The following is a 12,916-nucleotide window of genomic DNA, read 5'->3' on the forward strand; positions in this document are numbered from 1 at the left end:
AGACCAGTGATCGCTCACGTAGCGATCACTGGGTTGACGCAATGGTCCCAGACCGGCCGCGGGCCGAGGCAAGGAAGAGGTCCCGTCGATCGCCGGAACCGGCCCAGCGGCACGACGTGCCATGAGGACAGGCCCCACTCCCACCGCGACAGCGGACTCTACCGGTCCCCTGACCACCGCTCCCACCGGGACCGGGTGGATAGGGGGACCAGCAGCAGCTCCTCTGACGCTCGGGACCGGAGCTGCTGTTCTTGGTCCAGCGGCTCTCCCCCGGAGAGCCGCGCGACCGGGCCTGCAGCTCGACACCGCGGGTTGGCGATCGCCTGCAGCCCCCCAAGCACACCGGTTCTGCCGGTGGGTGAGGGGGGAGCGTCAGGTCTTCCTCTCCGATCCCTTCAACTTCCTTGGGTTACACGAGGAAGAGCGAGGCGAACCAGAGTGATCATGGGGAGCGCGCTCCTCACGGTCCCACCACAACACCCTACGAACCTGGCACGGTCTTAGGACCAACCAGATCGTATGCGCAAGTGGCTGGAGGAGACCAGGAGGGGTCTGTTGCGGTTCCTCCTCCGGAAGGAGGAGGATCTCTGGAGGCGTTCTTGCTGAAGGGACTTGACAGTCCCACTCCACAGGACACAGTCACTCCCGAGATCCAGAGGTCGTTTTCGGAGGTTATTGTGCTGATCCATCAGCACAACGACGTCGGGGAAGGATCGCCGCTCCCACCTTCTGAGCCTACGTCCAGGCTCGAGTCGTTCTGGTGTCCTAAGAAGGAACCCAGGACGACGGTGGGTCTGCCGCGATCTGCTCTGGCTGACTCGGTGCTGGGCCAGGTGGACACTCTCGTCTCTGGACAGGAGGGTTCGCTATGGTCTGGCAGGTCTTCCAAGCTACTTCCCCCGCCTCTACTGTGACAGAGAAGGTTCCTCATGCCATTGGAGGACCCTATACCGCCCAAACAGGTGAACCCGGAGCTAGCTGGGCTAACTCCTGTTGGAGAACCTATGGTTCTCGCAGCAAGAGGCACTAGCCTTGGAATCGACCGCCTTGGTGGCATTCCAAGCAGTCCCCTGGCTAGACCTGTGGTCCCTCACAGTGTCTAAGGTCGTGGCCACCTCGGGGAACATCTCTCCTGAAGGTGACCCGGCTTTCGGGAGATTGTGCCAGTCTGGAGGTAGAGCCATCTCCTACCTAGCCCACCAGACGGCAAATCTGTGGGCCAACCTGGTTCTTTGGCGTAAGGGACGCAGTCCTCCCCCGAGTGACCAGGGCAGCTGGGCGTGAGGCGGCTCTGGGTCTTCGCAACGGACCGGTGCAGAGTTCCTTCTCTCTCTTCCCAGGAGAGATGGTGGACGCTGAGGTGGAATGACGGCGCACTGACGACAGTGACGGTTTAGTACACCAGGCAGTCTCGAAGGCGTCTGGGCAGCCTCAAGCTACTGCGGCCAAGCCCAAGAGTTTTGTTAGCGCTTCCTCTGCGACTAAGACGATCGCATCGTCGAAGCCCTGAGGAAAGACTCTGCCTTCAACTTCTTCAAGGAGCGACTGTCACCAGCCCTCCTCCCAGCCCTCCTTCTCACGAGGGGGAGCTGGGAAGAAGAAGTCGAAGAGAGGTGGGAAACACTAGGGACGGCGTTCCCCCTCACCTGCTGCCGGAAGTTGGGGGGGTGCTTGGCGAGCCATTGGGCAACATGGCAGTGCTATGGAGCGGAGACCTGGATAGTAGACGTCCTTCGGGAGGGGTATACTACCCTTCAAGTCTCGGCCACCCCTCACCTCCAACCCGGTCATCCTTCAGACTTATGTTTCCGGATCATCCAAGGACGTAGCACTTCAGCAGGAAGTCCAAGCCATGCTGAGCAAAGGAGCTGTGGAGATCGTCAGGGATCGGTCACCGGGCTTCTACAGCCGTCTTTTCCTGATGGAGAAGTCTTCGGGGGCTGGTGCCCGGTGATAGATCTCTCTTCCCTGAACCAATTCGTTCACCAGTCTCGGTTCACGATGAGACGGCACGTTCAGTGCTCGACTCCATCAGGGAGAACGACTTCATGCTTTCGGTGGACTTGAAGGACGCGTATTTCCAGATACCCGTCCATCAATCCTCCAGGAAGTACCTCCGCTTCATCCTCAATGGGATGGTGTACCAATTCAGGGCACTTTGCTTTGGTCTCTCAACCGCCCCACAGGTGTTCACGCGAGTGTTCACTCTGGTGTCTGCTTGGGCCCACTCGTCAGGGATACATCTTTTGAGGTATCTTGACGACTGGTTAGTCCTGGCGAGTTCCCGCTCGCAGTTGCTACGGGACAGGGATTGACTCCTCGAGTTCTGCCGCAATCTGGGGATCATGGTAAACTTTGAGAAGTCGGATCTCGAGCCCGAGCAGAGGATGAAGTACCTGGGTATGCTGATCGATATGGTAGCAGGGCGAGTCTTCCCTGCAGACTTGTGGATCAGCAGATTCAGGGAGGCAGCCAACCAGTTCCTGTCTCAGCAGGAACAGCCAGCTCAGCAGTGGCAGGTCGTGATCGGCCACCTGTCGTCACTTGAGAAGTTAGTCCCTCATGGGCGTCTTCACCTGCGGTCTCTCCAGTGGAGACTAAAGGAGAGTTGGTCACAGGCAAGAGACCCGCCTCAGGCCATTTGGTATCCGGACCTGCTGGCTCTGCTTGCGGAAGCACCGAGAGAGATTCCCCCTTGGCACAACCTTCTCTGCCAGCCACACGTGGAATGGTACCACCAGTCAATCCAGTCCCTTCGTCTTCACGGCTGGCTGTTATCCACCATCTCTTGCGAGCGAGAGGCTTTTCTCACCGAGCAGCAACAGAGATGGCTGGGTATATCAGACAGTCCTCTGCAGCTGTGTACCAGGGAAAGTGGGTAGTCTTCTGTGGTTGGTGTCGTAGACGGGGTCTATCTCCTCTCAGAGCCACTCTTCAGCAGGTAGCGGATTTCCTCGTTTTTCTTCGCCGAGAGAAGCTCCTCTCCGTCCCCACAGTCAAAGGATACAGGGCCGCCTTGGCCCTAGTCCTGAAACTGAGGGGAATGGATATCTCGAACTCGTTCGAGATCTCCCTTCTCATGAGGAGCTTCGAGAGGTCTTGCCCACCCAGGGAACTCAGGCCCCTGGGGTGGGATGTGACTCTCGTCCTTAGGAGTCTGACTCAAAGTCCCTTCGAGCCACTCCGAGAGTCGTCAGACAGGGATCTGACCCTCAAGACCCTCTTTTTGCTGGCCCTGACATCGGCGAAGAGAGAGGGGAACTTCATGGTCTTTCCTTCGAAATCAAGCATACCAGGGGAATGGGGATCTGTGACGCTCGATTTCGTCCCGAACTTTGTAGCGAAGACACTGAATCCTTCGGTCCCTGATGACCGGTTCGAGGCATTCACGATCCCCTCCCTATTGGACTTCACCAACAACGATGTGGATGAGATGCTGCTTTGTCCTTGAGGGCGCTACGGCACTATCTGAAGAGAACTTGGCACCTGAGGCCTGAGTGTCGACGCCTCCTCATTAGCACCGGGGTGACCAAGAAAGAAGTATCCAAGAACACACTTTCTTTTTGGCTGCGTGAGGTGATCAGGAGGGCGTACGAAGCTGATGGTAGCGACGACATCCGTACCCTTTGTCCGAGAGCCCACGAAGTCAGAGGCATTGGTCCTTCCCTTGCGTTCCGCAAGAACTTCTCCGTGGCGCAGGTCCTGAAGTCTGGGGTCTGGACCAACCAGACCACCTTCACTTCCTTCTACCTTCGGGATATAGCCCACAGGTCCTTGGACACTTTTTCCGTGGTGGCTGCTCAACAGGTTGTGTAGCTTACCCAGCACCTGAGCGGACAGAACAGCATCGCATCCTTGTGTGACTGCATGAATGGATGAGTGAATGAGAGTGTGACTGGCTTCTCTTCCCCATCTTTTTCTCCCCCTCTACCTGTGGGCAGAGGGACGCGGTCGTCACTACGCTGGAACAGGAGACCGATGCAGGTAAGCTACTTGACCGAGCTCCATCCTATCCCTTTCATTATGGATAGGAGCGATTATCCACCACATCCCCCAACAAGGGGCGGGTAATGGAAGCCAACAAGAGACAAACCCATGACTTCATATTGCCTCTTGCAACAGGAACAAGTTCTTGCTTGCTAGTTTTAAGAGGTACGCTGGCCTCCCTCTTATTACTTGGGTCCAGAGATCTGACCATTGATCCTGCGGTACATACCCCGATCATTGAGCAGAGGCTAGGATCCCTCCCTCTGCTCTTACGACCAGGGAGGGAACCAAGGTTGGACGAACACTAGTCTGTTCGTTGACTCAGATTCCACCCACCAAGAAGTGAGTTTTCCTATTGTTAAAGGACCGATGGTTTGTATTACATATCGGAACAAATAACAATTTGTCGAAAATTTTATTTTTCCTAACTATACAAACCTGAGGTCCTTTACACATAGTCCCACCTCATGCCACCCCTCACTGTTTTTCCTGGGCCTAAAGCAAAGTGATCCTTCACCTCCCAGTCGTGCGGTGCACTGACTGTCGGACAAGCAGTTAACTTCCGAACTCCCTAGTTCGAAGCTTACGACCGGTTCCAGAAGCTTACGACCGGTTCCAGCTGCCACAAGTTACATTCCTATTATTAAAGGACCTCAGGTTTGTTTAGTTAGGAAAAATACAATTTTCGACAAATTGTTATTTTCTCACTAGATGTACAAGATATCACAGGATGGGTAAGTGGGTGATTTGGTTACAAGTACAAGCATGACAGAAATGGGAATGTTTTTTTTTTTCTCCAAAAACCTGCTCTTCTGTGATATTTTCACTGACTTTCAGCTGTGAGTTGGATAATAGCTGATTGGTGTACATGCCTGTATAAATGGTTATTCTTGTAAGTGTAAAGTTTGGACTTTGACACAACCGCATCATGGAGGTGTATCCTGGTTTAGGTTTTACTTGGGTTGAACCCTATTGTGAGGCAAGTTGAAATTAGTTCCTTAGCAAGGACAAGAAGTAGGACTTCCCGGATAAATTAAAGAAGAAATAAGCAGACGGTTCTTACATATGAGGTCTAGTTATCTCTCCCTTTCCGTATCATCCATGCTGCAGTTACTCTCATTCTTAGTTCTCTCTCAGCTCCTGTGTCATTGTTTACTGTGTTCCCAAAGTAATAGAAATGCTTTACCTCTGTTGTAGAATGGGTCTTAACTTTCCCCCATTTTTCATGTAGGGCATATTGGCCATCAAAAATACAGAGCTCTCTTAAACTCATATCCTTATAATTTTTCTTTGCTTACTTTCCAGTCATCTTATGCTTACTTTTGCTTGTACCCACTTTAAATTCTTGCCTCTCCATTCCACTCCCCTTCCTATTAAAATTTCCACTTCTTCGTCAGATTATCTGCATTTAGCATCTCCCAGGGCACTCCCCTTTTTATGCCCTCTTTCATAACTTCTGCCGTTACTGTGAGAAACAGCAAATGGTTCGGCACTGATGTGTGGACACCAGCATTTATCTCAAAGTTTTCTGAGACCCCTTTTACCATCTTTACTCTATGTAGATTTAGTGTTATGGTAGAGTAACATCACTAGCTTAATGAATCTTGGTATTTTCTATGTTAGTAATACCCATTGAATTATTTGTCTCTGTACATACTTAGTCAAATGCTTTCTCAGTACCCACAAATATGAGGTATAATATCATCCTCATTTGTGGTACTTTTCCTGTAGTTACATTGTTTAATGACTGCTTGTATTATTTGTCTTTGGCATGAAGCCAGACTGAAACTTAACAGTATCACCCATATTTTTTGGTCTTTTCTCTACACCTTTCCTAATATGTTAATAGAATTTTCAAGTATTCTTTTTCCAGTATAATTGCCAAATTGCAGTGTGTCCCCTCTTCCTTGGGTTACTATGAAAATTATTTAAAATTCTATTTTATATGTAACTTACAAAGTAGCTATATTGCTTACAGTTTCACTCGCCCGCAACTTAAAATTAGATAATCGCGGTAGTGCTAGTTGCGTTGTCGGTGTAGGTATCACCCCGCCCACTTAGGGGTAAGAGAGGAACACCTTCAACAAGTTGTCATTTGTTTACTGCTGGCTCTTGACTACAGACCTAGTTGGGAGCGCTCTATTTGGAATTGATTTTTGTTATATTTTGCCATTGGATGTTTGGTGAAGTATTGGTAGTCATATGCATTGATGTTTTTCTTGATGATATTATCTAGTAGATGGTAGAGACTTCAGTTATGACAGTTACTGAATTTGACTTCTTAAGACCATTCTTGTTTTTTCATTATTCCTGACACTAGTGCTGCTAGCATAAGGTATTGTAGCAAAGGCTACAATTCCATACTAACCAAAGAGAAGTATGACTAGCACACACTGCATAGTATGTAGGGGCCTTTGCTGACACTTTCATTAGATGTTCCTCAAAATTTACACCATGAATAGTTATTCCTCAAAATTTACACCGAGAATAGTTCATTCTTTAGACTCGTTCAGCAGAGTCCCATCCACCTGAGGGGGAGAATGGGGTGGAAGATTTGTATGATATCTACTAATCAATAGTTTCATTTTTACTAGAGTTATGCCTCAAACCCCACCAGCCACACCATTCACTAATCCATTTCATGTCACAATCGAGAATAAGGGCAGCTTCATTTGTCGTAAGTGGAGACTTGACTACAGCCACTGTTGCTTCATTGGCATACTGAACAATCTTGTTTTCCTGGCTAACAACCATATCACTTGTATACTAGTTCTTGGTTCACTAAAAATCCCATCAACAGCAACTCGTTGCAGCCTACCTGTAAAGAAATCTTGAAGTAAGCCAAAAACACATTCACCCACTCCAAGATTCTGAAGTTGATAAATAAGTGATAAATTAAAAGCAGCACTAAAATCTACTTGAATTACTCTACGCTCAAAACCCTTATCAAGGTTTTCTTGCCAATGGTATGTCAAATCCAAAAGAGCATCTCTGGTATCTAATTGCTTCCTGTTTGCATATTGACCATGAGTTGACAAATTTTAGATTCCACATGTGTTTCCTCCTGTATAGGTGTGCTTATTTACTGCATTTTTTCAACAGTAGGTTTAGTAAGTTGTATATATTTTTTTATCAAACAGACCTACTATTGATGGTCAAAAAGGTTTTTGTTTCAGAATGAGTAAATAATACTATGAGGCTCGTTACTTTCCACATACTTTCCAGTTTTTATAGCAGTCACGTCCTTTGCTCTCTTCATAGTTGGTTGTCCTGCTTTAAGTTTTCCCATGCTTTATTCATTTCCTTTAATTTTTCTATTCTGTATTCATTTCCCTTAGTAAATATAGATCAAATTTTCTTTGCTTTATTCATCCCTTTTATTAATTAATAATTTGGTCTCTCCCATTAGTCTAGAAATGTGATCCGGAAGTCTAATTACATATCTTACAATCAAGCATGTTATTTATTTCAAACTTTTATGAATCCTAACCTGCTTCCTTCTTGACTCCTTGCTGCTTCTGCAGTTGTCTGTGTGAGCTTCTTTTTTCCTTAAGAATTTCTTTAATGATTAAAGATTTATATAGTACTAGTATTCTGTTATGCTGAAATTAGGGTGCAAGCAGGATTATGGGTCAATCTAAATTATTTTCTTGGCAGAGCACCACAGCTGAGAAGTCAAGTACTACAACGTCCACAAAAGAGCCTCTTTGTAAGCAAAAGCTGCACCGTAAGATTCTCGACAAAGGTTTACCAGAAGATGTAATGCCTGGCATCAAGAATAGCAAGGTAGTAACCTACATATTTAAAATTACATTAAAACAATTATAGAGAATAATTATGTAGTTGAGGCTTATTCTATAATATTTTCATGTTAATCACTTATATTGTTTAGCTGTTTGATTGTATGTTAATGCAAGTGGGATAGGTTTTATTTGGTTAGCCGGCCTTGTTGGTAAATTGAAATGAATTCTGAGAATTGTGCTTGTATGATAGTAATAATGCCTTTGTGGGTATGACATTTACTATATTAATTTTACTCTTGAATACTGTAAAGCTCCAAAGTACAGCGTAAAGTATTTTACCATTTTATATTTTCTTATTGTAGCTGTAAAAGGAAAGCAAAATCACATTGGTCTCCTTTATTTTTTCAGAATTTTTAAGAACACCATTTTACAATTTGGTTTAATTAATTTGGGCCTGATAAATTTAGAACTGGGCGATGTCAATGAAATTTGATTGGCCTGACATGCTGTAAATGAAATAAGCTGATGAGTTCTTAATATTGATATATTATTTTTAAAAAATACTGAGTAGCATGAGTCTTGAAATGGAGAAACAAATCCAGTTATGTTTGGGTGCATATATTGAAAAGGGAAATTGAACGGATTCCCAAAAGGTCTCGGTAGAGTTTTGTTTTTAAATATATGTACCCATACTTAATTATGGATTTGCTTCTCCTATATTATGATTTCAAAATCTGAATGTTGATGTCTTTGAAGGACATACGAAATGTAAGGTTGTGGTGGTGTGAATTATTTGTTGCTTTAGAAATATTCTACAATTGCTATAGAGCCACATGGATAATTCTGAAAGGACAGTTTTATATAAGTAACTTACCAAGTAATTACATAGCTATTAATTTCTAACTATTGCGGCAGCTTGAATTTTGAAATTCGCAATAGCACTTCCGTTGTTTGGCATAGGTAACTTGCCCCGCTTACTTTCAGGAAAGAATAGGTACAACACCGCTGAAGAGCTCAATTTGCTTCTGCCGGTCGACAACTGATCATCAGTTGTTTGAGCATCTCATTTGAATTTTCACTGGATGGTTGTGGCTTTCGCCATCTTTTTTGACGTATTGTTAGCACACTAATTACAATTAGCTTAGCTAGTTTTGACAAGACTGTTTACTGATTGTGACTATTAATTAGGCCTGACTCTATTTTGACTAGTATCCGGTCTTGCAGCAAAGGCTGCAACACCCTTCAGATAAGTACGACACTCATACTACGTGTTGTCATTGCAGAGGGCAGATTTGTTCTTTTGATTCTTAATTATGAAGAAAATAAAGATTGAGATCAGAAGTGGAAAGATTTGTATTCACACCTTGACAAACTGCAGAGAGGGTGACAAAGAAAGGCAGCAGCTAGAGCTGAAGCTAGGGGTTATGCCAGCCTGGATTCTAATTCAAAGTTGAATAGTGCTAATATTCCTGTGACTTGTTTTTTCCCCACTACTAGCCCTCTGACTTTCCCAGCTACTCTGTAGCCAGGACAGACCAGAAATTTGGTCTTTTAGTGAATACCGTAGCCCAAATTGTGGCTTTTGTTAAGGTCCTTATGGACAAAATGCAGGCAGTCCATTGTTGGGGGGGAGGGTTTCTGTTCCTGACATTGAGTTGTAACCAAAAATTGCTGATGATAGCACTGATCTCCAATTATCAACGATGATAACCCGGGATTGGTGCATATTGGTGCTTAAATTCCAGTTGTCTTGGCTAGACAAGCCTCGTAAAATCGGATCACTGATAACCTGAGGCCGCATGTAAGTACTAGTGGTGTCAGTTGCAAGAGGAGGGGTGACTACTTGTCCCACCAATGCTCCCTGTCAAACTCTCCTAACCCTGGGAGGAGGCAAACCAGAGGTCCAAGGGGGCCGGTGGGGTTTTGCCCATGGGTACAGTAGACTCCATATTCGCCGGGGATGGCTACTAACACCCCTTCGCGAATGGCTAAAATTCATGAATACTTAAAACCCCATTTAAAAACACCTAGAACTGCCTATTTTGATAGTTAAAACACAAATAAAAACTAAAAATGCTTATACCTAAGTATTTTAATAGTTTTATCACAAAAAGTGCAGTCACGAAAATTATATGAAAATAGAGTAATTTGTGAATATATCTCGGTGAAAAAATACCGCAAATAGGCCAATTTTCTACGAATAATGGGTATATACGGTCTAAAGAAAAATCCACAAATAGGCTGGTTTGCGAATTCTGAGTCCACAAATAGCTGGGTCAACTGTGGTTGCTCCCTCAACCAAGCCTGTTGTCTGTAAATCATAGGACTTGGCAGACAGCCACTGGAAAGACATCCATATGGATGTGCATGCATTGTTGTCTAGTGACTCACTCCAGTGCAGACAAGGGGGCATATTTTTACTGAAAAGGCATATTTCTACTGCTAAACATGCTTCTTTGCTTCCCTCCTGCAGCTTCTGGGATAGTCCCAGTCATGTTTCTTATGAGTCTTCAGTGGTGGAGCGCCAGTATTTGGCACCATAGCGATCTTCTGCCTCTATGAAACTGCCCAGTGTCTGAATACACATTATCAGTGTTCACCTGTATCTGCGCATCCACTCATGTCTGTGAATCCTCCTGTCTGCTCGTTGACAGTAGCCAAATATTCAGCACCACATTGCAAGCACCAAACACTGCCTCTTCAGTCTGGCTCGCGGCTTTTTACATCCCTATTGTTACGGATCCTTCATGGGAACCTATCCAACGCTGTTTGGATAGTATTTTAGGTCTTCTTCAGAAGCCTCCTTCAGTGACACAGGATCCTTTAGATCTACTCCTTCTAATTCGTCCAATGAAGAAGCCATCGAGCAGCAACAACCTTTTTATGACTTAATCAGCTCTTCTGAAATATTTAATGTTATGCTATCCAATCTTCTTCTCTCCAGCGTTCCCAACGTCTGCTGGTTCAGCCTTTATGATGAGACAGCCTGTAAAGTCTTCCAGGGTGCCCAGGTTCTTTCCTTCTCATCAAGAAACCCTCAAGTAGTATTGATAGTTGGCTAGCAGAGAAGAGGGATCTTGGCAAGGCTGTTCTTTGCACCTCTCCTTTACCTATGTCTATTCCTAGCAAATTTCCTTTCTTATTTGTAGAACCAATAGATTTTGGAAACCATTCTGTCCACTGGTCAAGTCCAAATGCAAGGTACTAGAATTACTTTCTCTCTCTCTTGGGATATTGATGTTGAAGATTTGAGAATTTTTCAGATGAATAAACAGCCAAGGTTGAAGTTCATGAGATTGATGCTAGTGATAACTTGATAATGAATGATGTTAGGGATAACTTAATTTCACATGATTTTCCTAATTTTTTAGAAGCTGGAACTGATGTCAACAACCTATGCCAGCAAGACTTTACTTATAGGTTCTTGAAATCTTTTGTTGTAAGCCTGATTATTGCAACAGGTCAGGTCCCATTTTTATGGACCTATGTTTGGGCAATTCATGCTGATCTTAATCATCCTTTGGAACAAAATTTCTGGAGCTTCCTATACCTACAGTTTGTACTCTTAAGTTTACTTTTCCCTTTCATTTTCAAATACATGAGAAAAATTTTTCTCTCTCTCTCTCTCTCTCTCTCTCTCTCTCTCTCTCTCTCTCTCTCTCTATCTCTCTCTCTCCTCTCCTCATCTCTCTCTCTCGTCCTCTCTCCTCTCTCTCTCTCTCTCTCTCTCTCTCTCTCTCTCTCTCTCTCTCTTTTCTCTGTGCTATGGTCTCCATGTCTTAGCTTCTGTATGCTTAGTTTGTTCCTTCATTAAATTGAGTTCTATGGTTTGTAGCTCAACGCCCTCCTGCCTAAGTAGTTTCCTCAGGGAAAATTAAAAGTGATTGAGTTACAATAAGTATAGTTTTTGTGAACTAAAGGTTAGTTTTTTTAACCCATTACTTTTCATGTCCATCCATCTGACCCAGCTTGTCTGTAAAACCTTCCTGACTACAATGAATAGTTTTCTGTGGGTTGCGGGGTGACGCCTGGGTGTGTGTGTACCTACCTATGGAGGATAAAAGAGTAAAGGTTCTTTTTTTACATACTATACTTGTACTGTATATGGATCCTTAATTTTGTCATGCTTTTTCAATGTTTTCAGGATGTGTTACCATCTTATCCCCTCTCTGGAATGCTGAATAAACATGGAGGAAAGGTTCGACTGACTTTCAAATTGGAGCTGGACCAGGTTTGGATAGGCACAAAAGAAAGAACGGAAAAGATTAACATGAACCACATCCGTCAGATTGTCTCAGAAGCAATAGAGGGATTTGAGCAATATCATATTATGGTGAGGAAATTCATATTATAGTCTTAGTTTTCCATGCACTTAAGGACTTTAAGAGTTTTTTTCTACAATATAGATGTAGTATTGGTACCATGGATGATTATATTCTGATAGGGTTTTCATGCATATCGGTTTTGTATGCGTATATGCATGAAAGTATGTGTATGCACATGTATGTACTATGAGAACAGATAAGAACAAACTTTTTATGGTTATCATTAGTTTTATATTGTCTGGTCAGACTATAGTAATTTGTATCATTGACATCATAAAAATTGCCTGTCTGACAATTTGCTTAACTGTCATATTTTTTTCTGCTTCAGGGATTTCAGCTAGGACCAACGGAAGCCTCTAGATACTGGATATATTGGGTTCCTGCTCAGTATGTAGATGCCATCAAAGATACAGTTTTGGGTAAATGGTGAATGTAATCTACTGCATATTTATAATCACACCTTTTTATTAATTGAATATAACTATATTTTTTGCCATAGGTGAAACAGAATATAAACTTACCATGGAAAGGATCAGTTTTGATGGCTTTTGCTTATACAAGGTTCTATGGTAAGGTTGCTCAGCCATACTCCATATTATCTGATTAATAAAAGTTCCTTAAATTGTCATCATATCTTTATTTTCCTTCAAAAAAAATGGTCAGAATTAATTACCCATTCATTTTCAGATTGTAGTTAAGTTTCTTTGCAGTGTCCTTTTGGCCCCAGCTGTGTTGCTGCTACAGCATTTACTTTTCATCCATTCCCCGTGGTCTTTTCCAACATAGTTGTCCATCTTCTTGCTCCAGTTTTTACTCCTCATTCAAAAAAAGCCATTTTGGCCAACCCTAGGAGTCTAATAA

General features: G+C 44.2%; 1 protein-coding gene across 2 annotated transcripts in view; it reads left to right on the forward strand.

Moving 5' to 3' along the window:
• The window catches only part of LOC135223584 (ubiquitin domain-containing protein UBFD1-like), a 61,914-nt gene extending 49,233 nt beyond the window's left edge, over positions 1-12,681 (forward strand). For both annotated transcript variants that reach the window (XM_064262125.1, XM_064262124.1), the window contains exons 5-7: positions 7,645-7,773; positions 11,875-12,063; positions 12,384-12,681. In XM_064262125.1, coding sequence (XP_064118195.1) covers positions 7,645-7,773; positions 11,875-12,063; positions 12,384-12,485 — 420 coding nt within the window. In that variant the 3' untranslated portion in view covers positions 12,486-12,681. The remainder of the gene's footprint in view (positions 1-7,644; positions 7,774-11,874; positions 12,064-12,383) is intronic.
• The last annotated feature ends 235 nt before the right edge of the window (positions 12,682-12,916 follow it).

Source organism: Macrobrachium nipponense, chromosome 10 (genome assembly GCF_015104395.2).
Source record: "Macrobrachium nipponense isolate FS-2020 chromosome 10, ASM1510439v2, whole genome shotgun sequence".
Classification (NCBI taxonomy): domain Eukaryota; kingdom Metazoa; phylum Arthropoda; class Malacostraca; order Decapoda; family Palaemonidae; genus Macrobrachium; species Macrobrachium nipponense.